This window comes from Elephas maximus, chromosome 1 (genome assembly GCF_024166365.1).
Source record: "Elephas maximus indicus isolate mEleMax1 chromosome 1, mEleMax1 primary haplotype, whole genome shotgun sequence".
Taxonomy (NCBI): domain Eukaryota; kingdom Metazoa; phylum Chordata; class Mammalia; order Proboscidea; family Elephantidae; genus Elephas; species Elephas maximus.
The window spans coordinates 29979511-30002988 of record NC_064819.1 but is presented as its reverse complement, the minus strand read 5'-3'; the positions used below and the strand labels follow the sequence as shown (position 1 = coordinate 30002988).

Here is a 23478-nt window from a genome sequence, read left to right as displayed (position 1 = left end):
GACCCCACACACAATGGAAGGTCCTGCAACTGGCTGGTTGGTTCCAGGACACACAATAACAGCCCAGACTGGAGGCAGTAAGTGGTGTGCCCGCACACAGATGCCGCTGTCCCATCTACCCCGTCCCATCTGCCCCCTTCCCAGCCACCCCATCCCATCCACCCATCCCAGCTGCCCAGGAAGATGAGGCCCTCCCTACACTCACGTGTCCTGTTACCCCCCCCCATATTCAAAATAACCTCCTGGGTTTTCAGATTATAAAAGTAGTACAAGTTCATTTTAGAAAACCAGGAAAACTCGAGAAAGCAGACAGAGAAAACCATATCACTACTGAGAAAAAAGCCATTTCTGCCGTGGCCTGTTGACTTTGCCTTGCTTTTTAGCGGTCCTCCCATCAGTTTCCCTGAGGAGATGCCAGCCCTGAGCCCCACTGTGACAAGACCGAGTCCCAAGGCCCTGTCTTACCCTCTTCCTTCAGCACCCCCTAGGGTGGGACACTAAGGGTTATTAAAGGCATTACCAGTTACCCGTGATTGAATCGCACTGAGGGCGGAATGCTGAATTAAGTTTATTGCGGAATAAAAGTGCCGTGCAGCCAGCATTTGTAAGAGCCTACAGTGAGTCGCCTTCCAGAAGCTGGCAATACAATTATGCGGGAGTTAAACTGAGTAGAGTCCACACACACGGGATGAGATGAGCTGTCTCTGCAGGAGTCACTTCAAAAGTCAAGTTATCTCCCAAGAAGGAAAAAAGAGCTAGCCGAGGGTGCTGGTGGAGATGTGATTAAACAGGGAAGAAGCAAATGGTCCTATCAGAGGATTCAGCTATTTGCAGAGAGATCACTGTGTCTGTGTGTGCCGGGGGGAGGTCTCATGGGGCACAGGAAAGGGGGAGAGAAGGGGGAGCAGATGCCCAGCAACCAGCCTGTGAGAAGGTGTGCGCTGGGCTAGGGGCTGGGGTGGACGGAAGCTCCCCCAGGACCACCCAGCACCCCCTGCTCTCCTCCCAGGTGCGCTAAACCACCTCCTGAGACCTGGCTCAGCTTGCGAGTACCTTGGTAGTGAGGAAGGCTGCTCTGGACAGCAGACGAAGAGAAGGCAATGCCAGCAGGGGACCCAGAGCGTGGACCCTAGAGCCCCAGTGACCTGGCTTCACTTCCTGCCCCACGGACTGACATGCTGTCACGGTGGCTCACTTCGTGAGCGCTCTTTCTGATGTGTGAAACGAGGACGCTGCAGTCTCCTTCCCAGGGCTGCTGTGAAGATTACGCTCGGAAAGCAGTCAGGTACTGCTGAGCTAGGGTGACCAATACTATTAACAATGTTATTATTACTGAGAAATAATTAGCTTATCTCCCTGACCCTTGTGAGGCTGTTCAATACAAACCACCCCCCAGCAGCTGTCCTTGTCTGGGTGCGCTGAATCAAAAAGGCAGGTTTGGGACTTGCTTGCTACACTGAGGCTCAGGCAAGGTTTACTTGGGTTTATATTAGGCAAGTTTCACAAAGGCTTGCGCTTACTTACTAATCTGTAGTGCACAATTTCATGCGTTTTCCGCCTCAGATGTGGTGAAAGGTGAAATTGTGCACTACAGATTAGTAAGTACAAGTAAGCCTGTGTGCACCTGGCTTATCGGGTAATCAGTCCCTGGACCAGGGCAGCAGCCTCCCTTGATACTGACCCGAATTCTGCCTTTAGGACTACAGCCAAATACTGTCTTACACAGGCTGTATACATCTACTATAAAGCTCGCAACTTTGTGTGTAAAATAAATACTGTTCGTAGGGAAATGTAGGAGCCCTGGTGGTGCAGTGGTTAAGAGCTTGGCTGCTAACCAAAAGGTCAGTAATTCGAATCCATCAGTCATTCCTTCGAAACCCTGTGGGGCAGTTCTGCTCTTATAGGGTAGATATGAGTTGGAATCAACTCAGTTGACTTTGGTTTTTGGTTGGGGGAATGTAAGTTTTATTTGCTATAAACTTCATGCAGCCAACAAGAGTTTTCATTACAAAGGATTCTGGGAGTCATGCGTGGAGAAGGAAACCCTACAGGGAGTTAGTGTAGGTAGGGGAGGAATCCCTGGGTGATGCAAATGGTTAACTCGCTCAGTTGCTTACTGAAAGGTTGGTGGTTTGAGTCCACCCAAAGACACCTCAGAAGAACGGCCTGGCAATCTCCTTCCAAAAAATCAACCGTTGGAAACCCCAAGGAGCACAGTTCTACTCTGACATACATGGGTCAGCATGAGTCAGAATCGACTGGACAGCAACTGGTTGTTAGTAGCTAGGAGAAAGAAGTGACATATTTGGTCAGAGTATGTCTGAGTAACAAATACCCAAAGAATTCCATCGGAGGCGATAGCCTTACGCAGCCTATGAAACGATGCCTGGCAAACAGCGCGGTGCTGTTTCTGAACTGTCAGTGACTTACAACATGCGAAAGTGTTCACAATCTACAAATGAATGAAAAAAAAGTTTGTAATAAAAACAAAAATTCTATTATTTCATTTTGTTAAAAGAATGTATGTATACATAGAAAAAAATTTAGGAGAGCCAGGCACTGTTTATGAAAGTAGGTTTTCCAGCGTTCTTTGTTTCTTCCCTTTGCTCATCTGTAGTTTCTAAGTATTCTATAAATAAGGCATTTTATCTAGTGATAAGAACCCAAGGTTACCAATAGCCTGAAATCATATCACAACGTGGGCAAAGATGTAGAGTATGACTTCACAAAATAAAATTTGGTAACTATGCTATGATACCTACAGCTTCCACAGGCAAACAGAAAAGAATCTACAAAAAGGGGATTGACTAAGGTCTATGGTTCTTTGGTTTCAAGTTGGTATCTGGGAATCAGTTATTGTAATCACTGACCGGGAAGTCCGCTGTGGTAGTTTGTGGGTATGTGGCAGGAGTACCACATTCTCTACGCAAATACCACGCACATTATACGTGTTTTTGTCAACTGTGCAACCCCCACAAGCATTATTTCCTAGGCACACTATGCACGTTTTTTATGCTGGTGCATTATTTACGTGGAAGACTGCCATGTGACATCAGAGTTAAAGTCAAGGAATACCTGGGGCTACCAGAAGCAGAGAGAGAGGGGAAAGGATCTTCCCTGGAGTCTTCAGAGAGAACACGACCCTGCCGACACCTTAAATTCAGACTACTAGCCTCCAGAGCTGTGAGACGATCAGTTTCAGTTCTTATAAGCCACTCAATTTGTAGTACTTTGTACGCAGCTCTAGGAGACTAATATGAAGACTCTTGACATCATTTTTTGGTGTTAATCCTAAACCATCTTACTCGAAGTCTCAAGTTTTCTTTACAATGGCATTTGCTTACAGTGTAGCTTGATTTTGATACTGGGTTTTATCAGGAGCTTCCTACCCTTTAATGGAACCCAGGCAGCATAGTGGTTAAGAACTGCGGTTGCTAACTGAAAGGTCGGCAGTTAGAATCCACCAGGTGCTCTTTGGAAACCCTGTGAGGCAGCTCTACTCTGTCCTGTAGGGTTGCTAGGAGTCAGAATTGACTCAACAGCATCAGGGCTTTTTTTTTTTTTTTTTTTTTCCTACCCTTTTAAAATGCACCTGTTCACACTCTATCTCAGGTATCTTCAGAAAACCCTCCCAGACACAGATTCCGTGTCCATCCATCCCTCTGAACTTGAGTTCTTTCTAAAGGTCAGCTCCAATCTGGCCTCATCAGTGAGCCATCTCACTCCAGGTAGCTCCTAGGAGTCTTTGGAGGGTGGGAAGTTGCATATACGTCACTAACCCTAACTGACTGTATTCTGAAGCACGTGTTGGGAGGAGTGCAGGAGTGTGATCCCCGCTGTAAAAGCTGCATCTGTCCTTGACTGAGGCGAGGGGCCACCTGGTCTAGGCCTCCTGCGTTAGAGGGTCTCAGGCTGCTTCTCCTTGGGTCACAACCCAGGACCCAGGGCAGGGAGAAGTGCCCGGTTGGAACTCACACTCTCCCCAGACCATGCTCCAGGGGGCTGGGACCCTGGACTTCCTGCGTGGGTCCTTACTGGGTCTGTCCTAAGGGTGGACCATGCTGCCCGTGTGCACACCCAAGATGTGGCCAACGGTCAGCTATTGGAGGCAGGTGCACCATGCATGAGGCCCCTCGTGGTGCAGGGTGAGCTGGGTGGAAGGCAACAGGTGTGGGGCCAGGACTGTCCCTTCTCCTTGCCCCAACATATTGCAGCGTGAAACCCTGCCAGGTCCTAGAATTCCGAACTTGAACCTGCCTGCTGGGTCATTAAGAAGGCATATTGTTAGAGAATAAAACATATGGTATTTGTCAACTTGGCTTGGTAGTTTAATAACTTCAAGCCTGACCAAATGGCCTCAGCTGGCGTGCTTTCCAAGGGCTGTTTTGCTAGGAAGACCTACGTAGCAGCCTCACCCGCTCGCCCAGCTTGCTGTTTCTACCAAATCCCAGGTTACACAGCAGGTACACAAGCTTGACGGAAAGACAAGCCAGATGAGAGGAATGGGAACCCAGAGGCCTCTGTAGGCTCAGTAGGAGGTGGAGACGGGCTCCCGAGCACACTGGCTGCCCTGAGGCTTTCTCCACCCTTGGAATCTGATAAATGGGGACCCTCAAAACTGCAGTACTGAAAGTATTTCCTTTCCCTCAACTTCCCACTAAAGGAAACCCTGGTGGCGTAGTGGTTAAGAGCTACGGCTGCTAACCAAAACACTGACAGTTCGAATGCACCAGCTGCTCCTTGGAAACTCCATGGGGCCATTCTACTCTGTCCTGTAGGGTCACCAGGAGTTGTTATTGACTCTACGGCAACGGGCTTAAAGTACTGAAAGGAAAACAAAAATAGCAAATACAGTTTCCTAACTGCCACCCTGGACTGACGGTAAAGGCCTTCCTAAAATAAAGCTGTGGTGTTCGGAGGTCCTGCCCCTCAGGGCTGCCAGGTGCTGTGGCCATAGGTGGGTGGGCACTCAACTAGGCTCTAGCCTTTAATCACTGGTTTTCTGAGCACCCTCCCCCACCCCAGCCCCAATCTCTCACCATGGACTGGCCTTTTTCAAAGGTTTGTTTTAGTTTTCAGACCCTGGTACCATTGCCCTAAGAGTCTCAGCGCAGTGCTGGGGGTGGCACACAGCTTTGGAGAGAGGTGACTGGGGTCTCAGCTCTGCCCCAACCACATGATCCAAGACAAGTTTCTCAGTTAACTTTTCAGCCTCTAAGTCTCAGTGTGTTTGTCTGTACACTGTGGAGGATAATAATTACTTGCACCTGATGAAGGTTTTGTAACATTTACATGGAATTTGTTAGCTGTTGTCAAGTCGACTCCAACTCATGGCGACCCCATGTGTGCACAGTAGAACTGCTCCATAGGGTTTTCAAGGCTGTGACCTTTCGGAAGTGGATTGCCAGGCCTGTCTCCCAAGGAGCCTTTGCATGGATTTGAACCACCAATCTTTCAGCTAGTAGTCCAGCGCTTAACCATTTGGGCTACCCAGGGACTTTTTAAATGGGATGATGCTGTTGTTTTTAGGTGCCTATTGAGTTGATTTTCGACTCACAGTGACCCTATGTGACAGAGTAGAACTGCCCCATAGGGCTTTCTTGGCTGTAACCTATACAGAAGCAGATCGCCAGGGCTTTCTCCCATGGAGCGCTGGCTGGTTTCGAACTGCCAACCTTTTGCTTAGCAGCCAAGCAATTAACCATTTGTCTCACCAGGGCTCCTTTCTGAAATGGGATAATGGATGTAAATTGCCTACTTCCTAGCACATGAAAGCACCCAATATAAACATTTCACATTTTGTAAATGTGGTGTTTTTTTTTTAAGCTCATATTATGTTATTGAAATGACACAGAACCTCTCCAATGGGGGAATAATATGCCACACTCAGAAATACCAGATTTGTGGTGGTAGAAAAGAAAACAAAAATCACATTTATTTTACAAGGTATTTCCCTAAAGTATATACAGAAAGGAAAGTTGAACTGTAGACTGTAGGAAAACAGAATAGAATCTTAGGGAACTACAGAAGAGTCAACATTGTGCTTACAACTTTAAAATAGGCAGGTGTAAAAAAACAGCACAGTAAGTGGGTATTACAAGGTATGAACAGCTTTAAAAAGTGAGTACAAACACAGCCGTGGCGTGGAAGCTCGGCGTTAAAGCCTCTAGTGATGATTAGCTTGCAGACGTCTTCAGGCTCCAGTTTTAGTAGAAGAAAGAACTCGGCACCAACGGAAACATGGCCCTTTTCTGATAGTCAACTCTCAGTTATCCACAGTTATCAGACAGCGGTGACACATGTTTTTTAATGGTAGTAATTCCAAAACTGATTTTGAGCAGTGCCTTTGTACTTGTGTTTGGATGTGAGAAATACTGACACTCCCGGGGTTCCCAGCACTAGTAAAATAAGTGGGACCCCCCCACTCAGCTTCTCTCTTCTCCCCTCTCCCCTCCCTCCCTGGAGGAGACACCATCCCACCCCCTTCTGCTTACTAAAAGCCCAAACTGTAGCTGGCCTCCTGAATTCTGCTTCGCGCCCCTCCAGAGGAGGGGGCTGGAAAGAAAACTGTTAAAACCTTGTTTTCCTCATGTAAAAACCAAAACATGGCAATGCAATTTTGCAAACCAGAGTGGGAATAAGAGGAGCTAACTGTATAAATATTATTTCACTTGTGCTCTTTTTCTTGCCTAGTGGTATTTATATTGCCAAACCTATCTGGGTGTTTTGACAGCTTTCTGCATTATCTGGTTGCATCCTATTACCCAAGGACAGAATTAAATTCGTGTAAAAGAGTTTGTTACGATTCAGTCCCTGTAGAATTTTGATGTTTTAAATAGGCCAGACAGGGGAGGGTAATACATAAAACCAGCACTCCAAAGATAAAATCAAATCCTAAATCAAACCCAGAAAGTATTTCAGGAAAACAGCTATTCGGTTTTGTTTTGGTGGTTTTGTTTTGTACTGTATTATAATTGAACTAAAGTCTTTCCATTCCAGGAAAGCAACTGTCTTCTTCAGGCTTTTCCTCAAATTTCAAATCTTGACTATTACAAGGTAAAAAAATACCTAGGTTTGATCTTAAAGCCTTTTTTTTTTTAATGTACCAAATAGTTACCAACCACAAAAGCATTTAATTGCATTGTTGTTTCTCAGAAAAGTTATAAGCATCTTTGAAAGTGCTGCAAAATCTAAAATAAGTCTCGGTTAGATAAGAAAGCTAAATTTGACAAAGCCTTCATTTTGTATCTCCTAATAGCTTTTACACCAACTTTCAACAAGTGAGGGGTTTCCACAAATGCCCAAGAAATCCAGTTTATCCACCCACACAGCCCAACCCTCTGCTCCAAGTAAGCGTAATAGCTTTTACACCAACTTTCAACAAGTGAGGGGTTTCCACAAATGCCCAAGAAATCCAGTTTATCCACCCACACAGCCCAACCCTCTGCTCCAAGTAAGCGTACTACCAAGTCCAAATGGTAAAGCTTTCCTATCACTTAATGTAGTTATTACTCGAAAGGCTATTTAACCTGTGTTCAATGTCTACAGTACACATTGCAGTCTAAACATTTTCTAAAGTGCCTATAAATATGTTTATACAAATTAGCGTTATAGTATCAGGATTATAGAGAAATTTTTTCATATAATATAGAACAGAAAAGGCCTAGAATTTAAGTCAAAACTACGTGTGTTCCTATCCTTGCCGGTTGTTCTGGAATGCAAGTGGAAGGAAACAATCTGCTTCAATCACCTGTGATTTTCAGAGAATTCCTGATAGTAAAAGGGGCAAAAGCTAATTCTCGCTTGTGCTTACTCAGGAGAGGCTGCTTGGAGGTCCAGGGGCATTTGATGTTTAGAGTCCAGTGGACATCTCCAAGTCTATAAAATCTATAGTAGAAAGTAAAGCTTAGTGAGGTTTTAATTACAAAGAGATTGTGCAAATATTTAAAGTGGTATCAACCATTATTAAATTCAAAAATCCCATTAAAATTTTGGCTAATCTGAATGGCAGTTCGGGAGTTTTAAAAAGAGGAACCTAGGCAAAAATTGTAGATATTACAGATAAAGGGTTCAATCTGAACACTTCACCCAGTTTGAGAAGCCTGGCCCTGAGACCATGTATTTTCATGGCTTTAGAGCCTCCGTGGTAGATTCCTCTTTGTTTAATGGGTTAGAATTTGGGCCATGAATAGAAAACTGGAGCCCTGGTGGTGAAATGGTTAAGAGCTCGGCTGCTAATCAAAAGGTCAGCAGTTCAAATCCACCAGGCACTCCTTGGAAACCCTACGGTGTAGTTCTACTTTGTCCTGTAGGGTTGCTGTGAGGAACGGTACAGAGAAAGAAGGCCCTCAGCATGCCCACCCGGGGGGAGGACCTTGGTGTTGCCATCACAACCCTGAGTACATGGCTGACTGACCTCTCAGCCGGACGCCCTTGCACACCAGTTTTCAGCTCAGGACGCACTGAGACCCTTCCAACCAGGGAAGGTGAAAGCCCCCCCGCCACACCGGCCTCCGCTTGCCCTCTCCCGTGCCTTGTCATTCTGGGGGGCTCCTCTAACGGCCTTCTGGTTGACCTGTTGAGCCTTTAAACTTCGGTGAGTAGGGACTCCATGCTGCATTCTCATCCAGCGCAGAAGGTTTTAACTAACACTGTTTTCAAAGGAAAATGCATACTCTGCCTTTTAAACCCTACGGATGCCTTTGGTACCTAAACCTAAGGAAAAGTTCTCATAAATCACCAAACTAACTATACACACAGCAAGGAAAGCAGATTCTTCCTGGGGCGGTTTGAGGAGAGCGCCAATGGAGGCTTCAGGGAAGAGCACGACAGGTCTCCTGTTACGTCCTCAAATGCTACCATGGCACAGGACGCTGACCCGGACGTGCCCACGGGCAGTAAGGGTATAAGGGGTATTTCTCTAGCGTCAGTGTTGCTAGTTGTGGCTTCGCTGGGCCATATTTCCAATTTCCTGGACTTTTAGCTCTGCCTCAGAGATAGATTTGGAGAAATGGCAGGTAACCAACCCACAGGAAAATACCCGATGCTAATGGAGATCAGGAACAGACTTCTGAAGAGAGCTAAATAAGAACTTAAAATGACCCGCGATGTCTGTGTGAGAGAACTAAGAACACCGCTGTGGTAAGGCGAATGAGTATTACACAAAACATTTTCTCCTGACGTCGCCCTGAACTGTCTCAGCGGCTCTTGCATAAACACCCATGCACCACACGGAATTAATTCTAAGCCATTTCTCACCTGCGCCATTCTAGTGCTTCATACAACCAAATGAAGCAGAATTAACCAAACCTATTAGATTCATTCCTAATCCCTAAAGGACTGCTTTCTTTAGCATTTCCATGCTAACTAAAACTTTTTTTTTTCTTAAGACTTCAGATGTGGCTGCCTCCTAAATATAATACCTATATAACTTCCTAAAATTTCTCCCCAGATCTGAAGAACAATTAAGAAAAGGAGGGGAATGTTGGGGAACCCACCCAAGAGGCTGGCTCTAACGCTGCACCGCCTTCCCCCGTTAGCCCACCTCCCCTCCCCTGGGTTTCCAGAAGATTCTGGGTCCTGTTACCTGTTTGTGTCATCTCCCCTACTGGACTGTGGGCCCTTCATGTCAAGAACCAGGCCTTACGCACTTAGCTGCAGAGGGTAGGTGCTCAACTAAAGCTGGATAGAGCATGAAACTGAAGGTGTCCTCTCTTCTTAGTGAAGGTCTAGCTCAGCCCCAGGTCATGGAGGGCTGTGCAGATATTGGTCCTAACCAGGGGCAGAGCTGGCCTCTAGTGACCTCCCAGAAGTCAGCTGAGAAGCACTGGCCCCACCCTGGGACTCCCTGGCCCAGACCCAGCACAGGTGGTGGGAGGAAGGGAGTGAGTGTCATCTACCAGCACCCGCTCAGGGGAGCTGATTCCAGGTGGGACACGCAGGACAGGGTGCCTGTCAGTACGCCAGAAGGAGGGCCCAGAGTTTTCTGTGAAGGGCGGGCTACGTGAAAACACTGCGCCGCTCTGGGAAGCCCCTCAATCTGATCCGTGAGACGCCATGATCATTACTTCATAGAGTTCAAGTTCCCAGTGAAATTAAGGCTGGTTCACAACTCATGACGCCGGATGCCACATAGAAAGTAAGTCAAGATACAAAAGAAAACCATTTCTAGTAAAAAACAGGTCTGAGTTGTAAGACCACTTTAAGAGTGGAGCTAAGCAGCAGACGTGGAGCTGCTAGGGTTGTCAGGGAGGGTAGAAAATATCAACTGCATTGGAAAAAAAGGATTCTTCAGACAAAAGTACAAAACAGCTCAGCGTGGGTCAGAGGCCGCCTGGCCTGGGCTCTCACACGGTGGTTTCTATTGTTTCAATCACTTCCAGGTCGGACTGCGACGGCGACAGGAGGGTGCACTCGTCAGGCTCCCAGCTGCTCTCAGGGCTGTAGTCTTCCTCGGAGCTCAGCTCAGCCCCATCTTCGGTGTCCTCGTCGCCCGACTCCACGTAGTGAGCCCCGATGGCGTTGATCCCCGAGTCCTCGGAACTGGACGGGGAGGAGCAGTGATCCAGTTTCGGCGTGTTGCTCTCCTTTGGGGTTAAGGCGTGGTGTGGGGAGCCCTCCTCCGGGCTGGCTCTGCGGGAGGGCGGCGCCGGCGGCTTCTGCACGTAGCACATCTTCCCATTGATGCACTTGACCTGGTAGTTGTCAATAAAGAGGTCTGAGATCATACAGTACCTCGGGGACTCGGGGGGCAGGGGCGGCTGGAAGACGGATGCAAATTTCAGAAAGTGTTCAGTCAGGGACACTGAGATCTGAATGGTGTTTGTGGGCTCCCGAGGCTGGGCAGGGATCTCTGTGCTGGGGAGCTGCTCCACCGGCGTCATGGGCTGGTACACGTATTTGCCTGTCAGGAACACAAAAGACATGGTTGGGATCTGAGGGGATCACACAGACTACGTTACCCTAACTATCATGGTTTCTCCCTGAGGACTCTGAATGTCTTTAAAAATATTTGAACCACAGCGTTTCAAAAGAAACTAGTAATAGAATCCTTCAAAATTGTTATAATCAATTAAAGACAGAGCAGGGCATATAACAGTTTTCATCTGAGAGACTCAACACACTTGACAAAGCTTAATTTATGAGACTTTCTAATGCCTCTGAGGTAGGTGGGAGGTTATTCACCCGTTGCCATCAATTTGATTGTAAATCATAGGTACCCTACGGGACAGGGTAGAACTGCCCTATAGGGTTTCCAAGGCTGTAATCTCTATGGAGGCAGACTGCCATATCTTTCTCCCGCAGAGCAGCTGGTGGATTCGAACCACCAACCTACTGGTGAGCAGCCAAGCGCTTAACCACTGTACCACCAGGCCTCCTTAGGTGGCTACTCTAGTCCTTATTTTACAGGTGGCTTTAACTAATTTACCCATCATGCTAGAACGAAGAATGCCCATGATACAGTATGGTAAAACCACAAATGATAAAATAGTACAAAATACTATCATTCCATCTTTATCTTTAATCACAATATTATCATTCCATCTTTATCTTTAATCACAATATGTTAACATATACATCAAAAACTGGAGGAATATACACCAATTTGTTATCATGATTATGGAAGACTTTCACTTTCTAGGTTTCTATATTTTTAGTCAGGATGTGTGTGTCTGTGTGCGTGTTTATCTTAAATGGGCGATGGCCTATAGGATCATCCTGGCCATTCTCAACGGCTGGGGTAAGGTCTGGGAGATGACATGATCTCTGTCAGGATACCAAGCTCATCAGTAGCCAAAGTAAGAAGTGGTGAGGCGGTGTCTCCCGACACCAGTTCCATCGGCACTAAGCAGCCTACACCAAACAGCAGCAAAGGCATGGGTGATACCAGCGCTGTCCTGCTGGCAGGGGCAGATTAACCAGTAAGCAAGGTACACACAGGCTTCCTTGTGCTTACTTACTAAGCTGTAGTGCACAATTTCACATGAGTTTCATCACATCTTTGATGAAACTGTGCACTAAAAAAAAAAAAAAAAAACTACAGATCAGTAAATAAGCACAAGGAAGCCCGTGTGTACCTTGCTTACCGGTTAATCCACCCCTGCCTGTGGGATGTTTCTAGGAAGCCAAGAAGCTCATTTCCAAACCTTCCCCTCTACTCTAAGCCCTCAACTGTTTCCCACATAGTTTACCTGGCAACAGCAACAATAAAAAAAAACCCACTGCTATCAAGTTGATTCCTACTCATAGGGACCCTATAGGACAGAGTAGAGCTGCCCCATAGGGTTTCCAAGGAGCAGCTGGTGGATTCAAACTGCCAACCTTCTGGTTAGCAGCTGAGCTCTTAAGCACTGGGCCACCAGGACTCCAGTTCACTCGTCGTGAACCCTAAATGTATCTGCTCCTAATGTGCCCCTCTCCTCTTTACTTCATTCTGCATTTAGCAAAGCTTCCCAAGTGCGAAGGAAATTTAGAGATGAAACCTACCCAGTCTTTAAGTCTCAAAATAAAAAGCTGAAGAAAAAAACAAACACCAGAAAACCCAGAGACAACATGCCAAAATTGTGGGCACCAGCTTGGGTTTTTTCTGAGTCCAGATGTGTTAATCAGTTTACGCTGTATCTTCTGCACGTATTTATGATACGGTCTCTCACCCTCAGCCCTACTGACATTTTTGACTGGCTAATTCTTTGTGTAGGGGCCTGTCCTCTCCCTTGTAGGGTATTTAGCTACATCCCTGGCCTCTGTCCGCTAAATGCCAGTAGCATCTCCCTGCTAAGTTGTGACAATTAAACATGTCTCCAGACTTTGTCAAATATCCCCTGGGGAATAAATCCAGGGCTTCAAACCAGTTCGTTTCGGTTTGACCCCGTTTAGAATTTGCATTTCCATCCAGATGTACTGAATCAGAATCTACATTTTTAACAAGATCCTCAGGTGATTCTTAGGTATAACTTTCTGTTAGCAATGCAATTTCTCAGCAGGGGGTTGAACCGAAATGAACCAGTTCAAAGCCCTGATAAAATTGAATGGCTGAGAACCACTGATTATGGTATTCTCATGAGCATCTATTTGCAGGCAAATCACTCCTTATGCATGACACTTGCCCCTGTTTGTTGTATCTCGTGGTCAGATTGCAAATTCTTCTATGATAGGAGCCACATTTATAACAAAAACTATCTTAGGTTTTTAAATAAATAAGCCTGGGAAGAATAGCAACTGGAGATCAGAAACGTGAGCAGCAAACCATGTCACAAATAGCGCAACATCAGTAATCTATTCAGAGCAATTATTTTTACTTGTTTCTTGACTCCTATACCAAAAAAAAAAAAAAAAATCAAGCTTAGATGCCACAATGTCTTTGTAACTAAATTACCCTAAAAATATCTCCAGCTTTACTCTGGAGTACAAACAAATGGAAAAAGTACAGTTGAAACTGTTAAACTTTTGTGTGCCCAGGTCAGCTTCCAAGCCTGGACATTTATCACACAAAACCTACGATCTGCTAAAAATTATAAAGGAACCCAGTCACATGTGCCCGGGGAACTATGTTTAAAATATACCAGGTATCTTGATTTCTCTGCCAACTATAAAAGAGGGTATTATTAACTTATCAGCCAAAGTTCAGATTAGGTAAGAGCTAACACATGGGGTCGCCATGAGTTGGAATCAATGGCAGCTGGTAGCAGTTTGGTACCGCATGACCTCTGCCCTCAAGCTTGTAGGCACTCACCTCTGAAGGGGCAAAGGAAGCTGACCTTCAAGCCTCTCCCTCCAAACCCTACAGCCCCAGGATGAGAGAGATTTCTGGGCAAGGGACAGAGCTTTGGTTTTTCCTATTCTCGGCGGGTGGGCTGGTGGCTATTGAGTTCAGGAGGCTGTGGGCAGCAGGCACTCAAGAAATGCTTGTTGCAGAAGGCTGATTAAATTCATTCCAGCCAAAGAAACCTCTGGGTTAGTGACCCACTTGTCACAGCCACGCGGGAATCCTGGCAGAAGATTCGTGCCTGCCAGGACCCACTCTCATTCCCAGCTCTCAGCAGTCCACTCAATGGAGAAAGAAGAGTCTCTTCAATAAATGGCTCTGGGAAAACTGAATTTCCACACCCAGAAAAATTAAACAGGATCCATGCCTCATACCACACACAAAAACAAATTCAAAATAGATTAAAGACCTAAATCCTAAAACTAAAACCATAAAACCCTTAGAAGAAAATGCAGGATGGGCAAAGGGCCTGAAAAGACATTTGACAAAAGAGGATATTTCAAGTGACCACCAAACACATGAAAAGATGTTCAATGTCATTAGCCACCAGAGAGATGCAAATCAAAACCACAATGAAGTACAACTTCACTCCCACTAAGTGGGTTAAGATTAAGGGGAAAAAAAAAAAAAACAGAAAATAACAAACATTGGCAAAGATAATGGGGAAACTGGCCCCCTTACCCACCCATTGCTGGTGGGAATGCAAAATGGTACCGCCTTTGTGGAAAACAGTGTGGCGCTTCCTCAAAAAACCAAAATTAGAACTACCATATGACCCAGCAAGTCCACTCCTAGGTATATACCCAAAAGACTTGAAAGCAGAGACTCAGAGACTTGTACACCAATGTTTATTGCTGCGCTATTCACAATAGCCCAAAGGTGGAGACAACCTAAATGCCCATCAAGGGATGAACGGATAAACAACTTGTGGTCCATACATACAATGGAATACTACTGAGCCAGAGAGAAATGAAGCCTTGATACATGCTACAATATGGATGGAGCCTGAAATAATTCAGTCACAAAAGGACAAATATTGTTAACAATCCCATGTTTTCAGTTTCCTCAGTGTAAAAAGTGGTTGGAGATCTCTACCTTATAAAGTGGCTGCAACGATTAAACATGAAAATACCTTTTAAACATTAACTCAATGTCTAGTACACCACAAATATTCCATTATTGTTGTTCTTTATATGGAAGGCAGAGACTGCCTGGAGGTCTCTAGGCCACTTGAGGGGCTTTCAAAGGTCACCATTTGGCCAGCCCTAACAGACCTGTGACCACACATTCCTAAGTCTCTGGTATGCCCTGGATGGACCACAGTTCTCAGCCACCCTACGTTCATCACTTACCCAGCCTCTCAAGCCCTATAATCTTCTACCATATATCCTTTCATGGACATAATAATTTATTGAGCCTCAATTATGTGCCAGGCATTTAGCTAGGGGCATGGAGTTCAAATAGCAAGCAAAACAGACCATGTCCCTGGCCCGTGGAGTCTACACTGGGGGGGGGGTGGGTGGACACATAAGCAATAGTCACACAAAAAGACATGTGAGTACAAACTATGAACAGCGATAGGAAGAAAAAGCAAACAGTGATTAGAAACTATATTAGGTAGTCATGGAACGCAGACTTTCTGGAGCCACTTAGGCTAGATGGCCCCCTGAAATTATTGCCCTGGGGAAATCTTTAAACCTTAAATACAACTATCCTCTGAAGTCATCTTTAAACCAAACAATACACCCAGTGCCGTCGAGTCGATTCCGACTATCAAAAAAAAAAAAAAAAAATTTTTTTTTTTATAGGTTAGCTTAATTAGAAAAGATTGTCTGCCTTGAGCATTGTGTTCTTTTAAATATTATCTATATGAGATCAAACTGACAACAGCAACTCAAAAGGTTAGATGAGAAGCTCAGGAGGCAGTGAGTTTGTGTTGATGATGGTGAAACAATTTGGAAAAGGATATCAAGGAAGGTGGCACAACTTTAAGAATGTAATCAGTGTCTCTGGATTATACCTGTAGAAACGGTTGATGTATGTTTTGCCATGTATATCTTCACACACACACAAAAAAAACTGTATTTGGAGGTGCTTGTTTTGGCCCAGGGAGTCAGGCAAGACATCTCTGAGAAAGTGACAAGGCATAGCACATACGACCTAAGGACTAAGTAGGACCTGACCCAACAAAGAAGTGGGAAGAGCCACAGTGGCTACAGCATGTGAGCAGCAGGAAGGACAGTAGGAGACGAGCCTGGTGAGGACCAGACCATGCAGCACCCTAGAGGCCATGTTACCAAAAAAACCAAACCTGTTGCCATCAATCTGATTCCAATTCATAGTGACCCTATAGGATAGAGGAGAACTGCCCCAGAGGGTTTCCAAGGAGCAGGTGGTGGATTCAAACTGCCGACCTTTCGGTTAGCAGCTATAACTCTTAACCACTGTGCCACCAGGGCTCCAATAGGCCTGGGGATTTTATCTTATACGGTAGAAAGTCATTCCACGGTTCTCATGAGAGAAGCAACATGACCAGATTTCCTTTTCTACTTACTTCCCTTGCTGTATGGGTTTGTTGTTGTTATGTGCTGTGGAGTTGGTTCCGACTCATAGCACCCCTATGCACAACAGAACAAAACACGCCCAGTCCTGCGCCACCCTTACATTCATTATGTTTGAGCCCATCGTTACAGTCACTGTGTCAATCCATCTCATTGAGGATCTTCCTCTTTTTCATAGACCCTCTATCAAGCATGATGTCCTTTTCCAGGGACTGGCACCTCCTGATAACATGTCCAAAGAATGTGAGAGGAGGTCTCACCATCCTTGCTTCTAAGGCACATTCTGGCCATACTTCTTCCAAGACAGATTTGTTTGTTTTTCTGGCAGTTCATGGTATATTCAGTATCCTTCGCCAACACCATAATTCAAAGGCATCAATTCTTTGGTCCAGCTTTCACATGCATAGGAGGCAACTGAAAACACCATGGCTTGGGTCAGGCGTGCCTTAGTCCTTAAAGTGGCATCTTGTATGGGTTTAGAAAGAGTTAATCCAAAGCACTAAACAGACTCCAACAATCAAGCCACTACCTCCCCCCAGTATCACACTCAGATCTGGGTTAAAGTCAAATAAGTGAGACATGGCATGAAGAATGCCATCAACCATCAAGCCCTTCATCAACAGGACTTCTGCAGCCTACACTGGTCCAGCCATGTTTTTCACACCCTGAAGTATGGGCAGCTTCTCTAGTGAGACCTGCCTTAAAACCACATTTCTGTAACTGCCATAAGCCAAGATGTTTACCACTCTCGCCAATTCACAGCAGGCAATCTGAAGAGAGAAATAACGAAAGCACTAGACTTTTTTTAACCATCCTTAGTACTACTGGAAGGAAACCCTGGTGGTGTAGTGGTTAAGAACTATGGCTGCTAACCAAAAGGTGGCCAGTTCAAATCCACCAGCTGCTCCTTGGAAACTTTACGGGGCAGTTCTACTGTGCCCTATAGGGTCACTATGAGTCAGAATTGACTTGATGGCAACAGGTTCGGTTTGGTTTTGCTTAGTACTGCCTGACTCGAAATCATGTAGCTGAGGGATAGATACACGCAACAGACCGACCGGGGAAAAGAGAAGAAGTGTAGAATACATCCCTCTGAGAATCCAGTCTGGGTCACACAAACATCCGTGAACACCACAAGAGGAATGGTAAGTACGATGCTGTGCAGTGCAGTGGAAGAGTTCAGAGAAAAGCGGGGGCTGGAAGGGCTGGAAAAGGCTCCCCCCCCCAACCACCCCCGCCAGAAAACACAGCACGTAAACTGAAGCAGAGCTAGGATGTGGACAAAAGGAAGCGGTATGGCTCCTGAAAATACAGAGGTGAAAGAGAGGGCGTTCGAGGGACAGTGGAGCAGGGGACTCTCCTGTGACCGAGACTAGTCTCACCGGACTGGAGAGATAGCAATGCCCTTTGCAGATGCAATAAGAGACACCCTGCTGAATACATCCTGATAAGTCTGGCTAAAATAGGCTGTACTGGGGCGGGGTTGGGGGGAAGCAGACAGTGAGAACTTTCTTAGGCTCCCAGTTCCTTTCAGGTGGCTGTAAGAAGCCTAGCTGCTAACCAAAAAGGCTGGCAGTTTGAATCCACCAGCCGCTCTTGGAAACCCTATGGGGCAGCTCTACTCTGTCCTATAGGGTCGCTATGAGTCAGAATGGACTCAATGGCAACAGGTTTGATTTTTTTTTTTTTAATAACAAATATGTTTTATCTCTTTCCATTTAATCTGGCGAACGCTATTTATCTACTGGAGCTGTTCTGCAGAGCTAGTTTAATTCAGTAACTGGTTAGAAAAGGGAAGCTAAGGGGGCCTTCTCTTAGGAATGGGTCTCTGGGGGTACGATGAAGCATGACAACGGTATGTTGACGAAGAAGAGAACGGCTGCTGACGGTGCATGCACACTCGGCCAGTGCTCAGTAAGCGCCTGCAATCTGCAGTGCAGGAAAGCCCTCAGAGAGAAGCCTGATGGAGGGGAACGGGAACACACGGGAGAGTGGCTGAGTGGGGAGGCGACCACCTTTATCAGGTGCAAAAAGCCACATGAGCACGGCCCCTTTTAGCTAAAGATGGCTGTTACCAGTGCCCGTCAAGACCTCTGATTTTACACCAAGCCTTGATCGTGTAAGCACACTAGGAGACCACTTGAGCCTCCTGTCTTTCTCTGCAAGAATCACTGGTTCGTGGGCTGAACTGCCAGACTGGACGAGAGAGCTCTAAAGCTGCGGTGTGAAAAAAATCCATTTCGCAAACAAAGAATCTTCCTACGGGAGGCAGCAGACTGGTGAACCGGGACATGACGACCCTGGTGTCATTTTCTGCCCTCCCACTGGTCCACAGCCAGGCAGCCCTATAGAAGCAGACGAGTTATTAAAAATAAAACGAGTGATTAGAAACCATTAATTCAGTGGACAGATAGAGCTGACAGACCAAAGCTAAGGGAAACCATGTAAGACATCTGTCACATTTCTCTGTTGATTTGCGGATGAGAAGTTCAGAAATTCTGAAGGAAAGGATGCTAACCAGTCAACCTGATCTAAGGAAAATACTATCTTGAAGCATCTGAAGTATCCGTGTGTCATGGATTGAATTGTACCCCCCAGAAATCTCTCTCCACTTGTATGATTGTCTGCCATTTTATCTTCTGATGTGATTTCCCTGTGTTGTAAATCCTATCACTACGATGTAATAAGATGGATTAGCAGCATATTGATGAGGTCTACAAGGTTAGATAGTGTTTTAAGCCAATCTCTTTTGAGATATAAAAGAGAGAAGCCAGCAGTGACACATGGGGACCTTATACCACCAAGAAAGCAGCGCCAGGAGCAGAGAGTGTCCTTTGGACCTGAGGTTCCTATGCTGAGGTGCTCCCAGACCAAGGGACGACTGATGACAAGGGCCTTCCTCCAGAGCCATCAGAGACAGAAAGCCTTTGCCTGGAGCCGGCGCCCTGAATTCAGACTTCTAGCCTATTGGACTGTGAAAGAATAAACTTCACGTTGTTAAAGCCATCCACTTGTGGTATTTCTGTTACAGCAGCACCAGTTGACTAAGACGCCATGCTTAGCACAGGGCCCACAGTAGGGACTCAGGAAATGTGTATCGAATTTTTTAAAATGTATCTTTGTTAAAAGGCTATTTTTGGAGCAAGCCTACCTGTGCATTATTCAAGAACCCCATTTTCAAAATTATACAAACCAGAATGGCATTCTGGAACTTGATTTTTTAATAACGAGCCAAGATAAAAATGAAACACATTCTAAATATCAACGAGATGTCATTTAAAATCAAATTATTTAACATTTATGTATATGAATTTATATTTCCCTATGTAATTAAAGAAAATGTACTGATCATATTTTTTCTTTCATCAGTTCTAATGATTACCTCTTGTTTCTCTTGGATCTGTGGTTAGGCCAGACAATCTAAAAATTGGCGCCACTGGGAAAATGCAGAGTTTGGGGTAAGAAGTACAAATTTAGGATTTATTAGCTAAATAGTGTCTGTTCTTCACTGCCTGGAGCCCTGGGGCACAGTGGTTAACAGCTACACCTGCTAACCAATAGGTCGGCAGTTCAAATCCACCAGCTGCTCCTTGCAAACCCTCTGTTGTATAGGGTCGCTATAAGGAGTTTACTCAACAGCAACAGGTTTGGCTTTTTTTTTTTTTCGCTGCCCATTTCACTACTCCTGAATAGGGATGAGGAGGCTCAGATGATGGCACCAAAGCTCATGTTGAAGCTTTGTTCTTGGACTATGTCTTTGTCACATAAGTTGGGCTGTAGTAAAATCTACAGAGGGAACCAACCCATGGTTGACTCAAAAGGAGTCCAGGTTACATTGAGACTGACTGTGGTCATTCAAGTTACTGCCTCCTAGCTCCAAATTCTCCCCTTAGTGTATGCTCAGCTACAGTGGGCAGCATCCCTCAACCATCTTTCCTTTACAGTGAGCACAGTGTTGAGCTTCCTCAAGCCAATAAATAAGTGACTGTAAGATACAAGGAGACTCCATCTGGTGCCCTGCAGGAGGAAGGGGCTCTCCTGTTGTTGGCTGCTGCATGGTGGGGGCAGGTGAAAACCGCACCCCCCCCCCCAAAGCCCATTGTCTTTGAGTCAATTCTTACTCATAGCAACCCTATAGGACACAACAGAATTGCCCTGTAGGGTTTCCAAGGAGCAGGTGGTGGATTCGAACTGCTGACCTTTTGGTTAGCAGCCTGAGCTCTTAACCACTGCGCCACCAGGGCTCCAAGGGGTGAGGATATCTGGTGGAGCTCTACCAAAGCTACATACCCAGGACATTTGGTTCCTTGGTGGCCTTGCAGCCTTGGCCTGGCCAGGTGATACCCTTCCCTCTCCATGTGGAAACCAGTGTTCTGAAGGCCTCCTGCCCCCACCGAGTCTCTGCTCCCACTGCACACCCACAGCGTCAGCTGCCGATTGCCTGCGTCCCACCTACACTCCAGAGGGGTGGTTCCTGCTCCCACAGCAGCTGCTGATGAGTCCAGCCTGGGCAAGGCAGCCAGTGTCTCCACTCTCCCGGCTCTGAGCTCCACTTTCTCTAAAGAGGTCTGAACCCCTGCCTTGAGGAGGAGAGCTCCTGGCAAATCCGTCTTTCCTTTGGTCTTCTTCCTCAATGCTAGGGCACCATAGAGAGTCTCCTTGGGTCTTAGAGTCACTTATTTATTGGCTTTTAATAATTACATTAAACATTCCCCCTGTCTAACCCGCTCTGTGGTTTCTGTCTCCTGACTGGACTCAGAATAATTCCATAACCAAGGTCAGGTGTGGGATTTCTTATAGGTGGTGCTTTCTGATTTGTTGCCTGAAAAAAATGTAAGCATTATATTAATAATGTATATATTTGGAACCTATATTAGTAGACAGTACATGTTACACATCTGATTGCTCATAATTCTTCAGATATTTTAAAATGAAAAAAATGAAATTTTTAACAGGTTTATTATTAATGAAGCAGGATTTAGAAGAATGCATTATATAAAAGCTACTTTTTTTTTTTAAAGAACATGGTCTTTGGTGCTTGAATATTTTTCTAAATCAATAACTAATGTCAAAATTAACTAAGAAAAACAAAGAGAACTTACTGATGGCACTTGATTATTCTTCCCCAAAGGGGACCTATAACCATTGAACTAAAAGTGCTTTCCTTGAAGGAGGCAAAAAAACAAAAACTGAATCAAGCCTTCATGATAGACCAACAAATGTTAGTCTCAGTCCCAGAGAGAAAAATGCAGAGTAGGTTGCCAGTTACGTTCAGGAGCTTTCTGGATGTGAGCAGAGCATTGTGGCTGGCCAAGTGCACGGTGCTGCTGTCTTCCCGAGAGTCTGGAAGAAAAGGGGCTTTGAAGAAAACAATGGGAGGGACAGGATGGCAGCACTCCTCCCAGTAAAGGATGTGGGACGTCAAAGGCAGGCTCAACCGCTGGAGAAAGGACATCCTGACTCACATATGAAGTCCCAGACAAGGCTGGAGCAGCGTGTAAAACAAACCCAGGCATTCCGCACTGTGGTGGGCGCTGTGGGGGCTTCCGGCTGCTCGTTTATGTTGGGTGTGTGGAAATTTATGATGACACCAGATGCCCGTATGGTCTTAGCCCGCTGATACTCCAGGGAGATTTGGTAAGATGATGATATAGATCTTCAAGGCCAAATAAGATTTTCCTGGGTCTGGTGAGTGTTGAAAAAAAATTTGTAAGACAATAACCACATCAAAAAAAACCCTTGCCAGAATCACTCAACAGTGATTCTGACTCAGCCAGGGTACAACCACCGGGAAACAGAAGGGAAAAGGCCTCACAACCACAAGCATCAGCCTTGCAGAGAAAGAAAGCCACAGGCCTGCGGGGCAAAGACTGTCGCTAAAAACCACTTCCAGGGGCAGCCAGCCCCGGAGCAGGGACAAAGCCTGTCCAGATGGACGTGCCTGAGCTAATCTAGGAGAATAAAAGCACCCTGGGAATTGTTTAACTGTGCAGATGGCTGGCTCAAAAAGGTCCCCAGCTGTTCCTGAAAGAGGCATCCCAATTGGGGAATTAAACGACAACAAAAAAAAATTTGCTAATAAAGAACCAAATAGGATTTCTGTGAATCCTTTGCAAACTAGGAGCCTGAGAAGTCAGATGAGGTCTTCTTGAGGGTTTCCAAACCCAGATATTAACGAGGCTTTTATCGCCTCCATCTGAATACAAGTGGGCCACATTCTATTCAAAACAGGTAAGGAGTTCACTGATGAATGCTAATAACTCAGAAAGTCTATTGTTTTCCCATAAAACCTCAAAGGATCACAAAACGGACGATGACGATGAGGGCAGGAAGAACCACCTTTCTTTACAAGAAATGTTTTTTGGGAACCCAGAGAGAAAAAAAAGATGTATTCGCATATTGTACTGCCTGAGGAAACTAATTTAAAAACCTCTCTCTTTACTGGTGGCGGGACTCTTTACCTGCAATGATGACCAGATACTGTCACGGTGATATAGGCAAGTATGACCAACTTTGGCTTCCACGAATGGGCAAAAATAACGTGCCCAACTTTTTGATGAGGCCACCTCAACACAGGGTCCTGTTCCTCATCTCCAACTGTCCCGTGGGCCAGCTGGCTGAAGCAGCACTGAGAAGCCCCAGTCGTCCATCCCTGAAGGGCAAACGTGCACTGTATTATATCTCCAAATGGGTTAAATTATAGAGCTGGAGCCAATTCCTCGGTAACAGAATGAGAAAATCACATACATCATGGGATATTTTCTTCAGGTATTTCCAGCAGGTTTTCTTTTTTTTTAATTTTATGTTATTGTGTTGTAGGTGAAAGTTTACAGCACAAATTAGTTTCTGATTCAAAAATTCATACACAAATTGTTTTGTAACATTGGTTGAAATTCCCACAATGTGTCAGCACTCTCCCTCTTTCCCTTTCCACTCCAGGTTCCCTGTGTCCATTCATCCAGTTTTCCTGTCCCTTCCTGTCTTCTCCTCTTTGCTTTTAGGCAAGTGTTGCCCATTTGGTCTCTATATACTTGACTGAACTAAGAAGCAGTTCCTCACGTGTGTTCTATATTTTATAGGCCTGTCTAATCATTGGCTGAAAGGTGGGCTTTGGGAGTAGCTTCAGTTCTGAGTTAGCAGGGTTCCTGGGGG

General features: G+C 45.6%; 1 protein-coding gene across 1 annotated transcript in view; it reads right to left on the bottom strand.

Moving 5' to 3' along the window:
- Window positions 1–6269: 6269 nt before the first annotated feature.
- C1H3orf70 (chromosome 1 C3orf70 homolog) overlaps window positions 6270–23478 on the bottom strand; it is an 81746-nt gene continuing 64537 nt past the window's right edge. Inside the window, exon 2 of the mRNA XM_049881281.1 lies at window positions 6270–10903. Within this exon, the coding sequence (XP_049737238.1) occupies window positions 10347–10903 (557 nt within the window). The 3' untranslated portion in view covers window positions 6270–10346. The remainder of the gene's footprint in view (window positions 10904–23478) is intronic.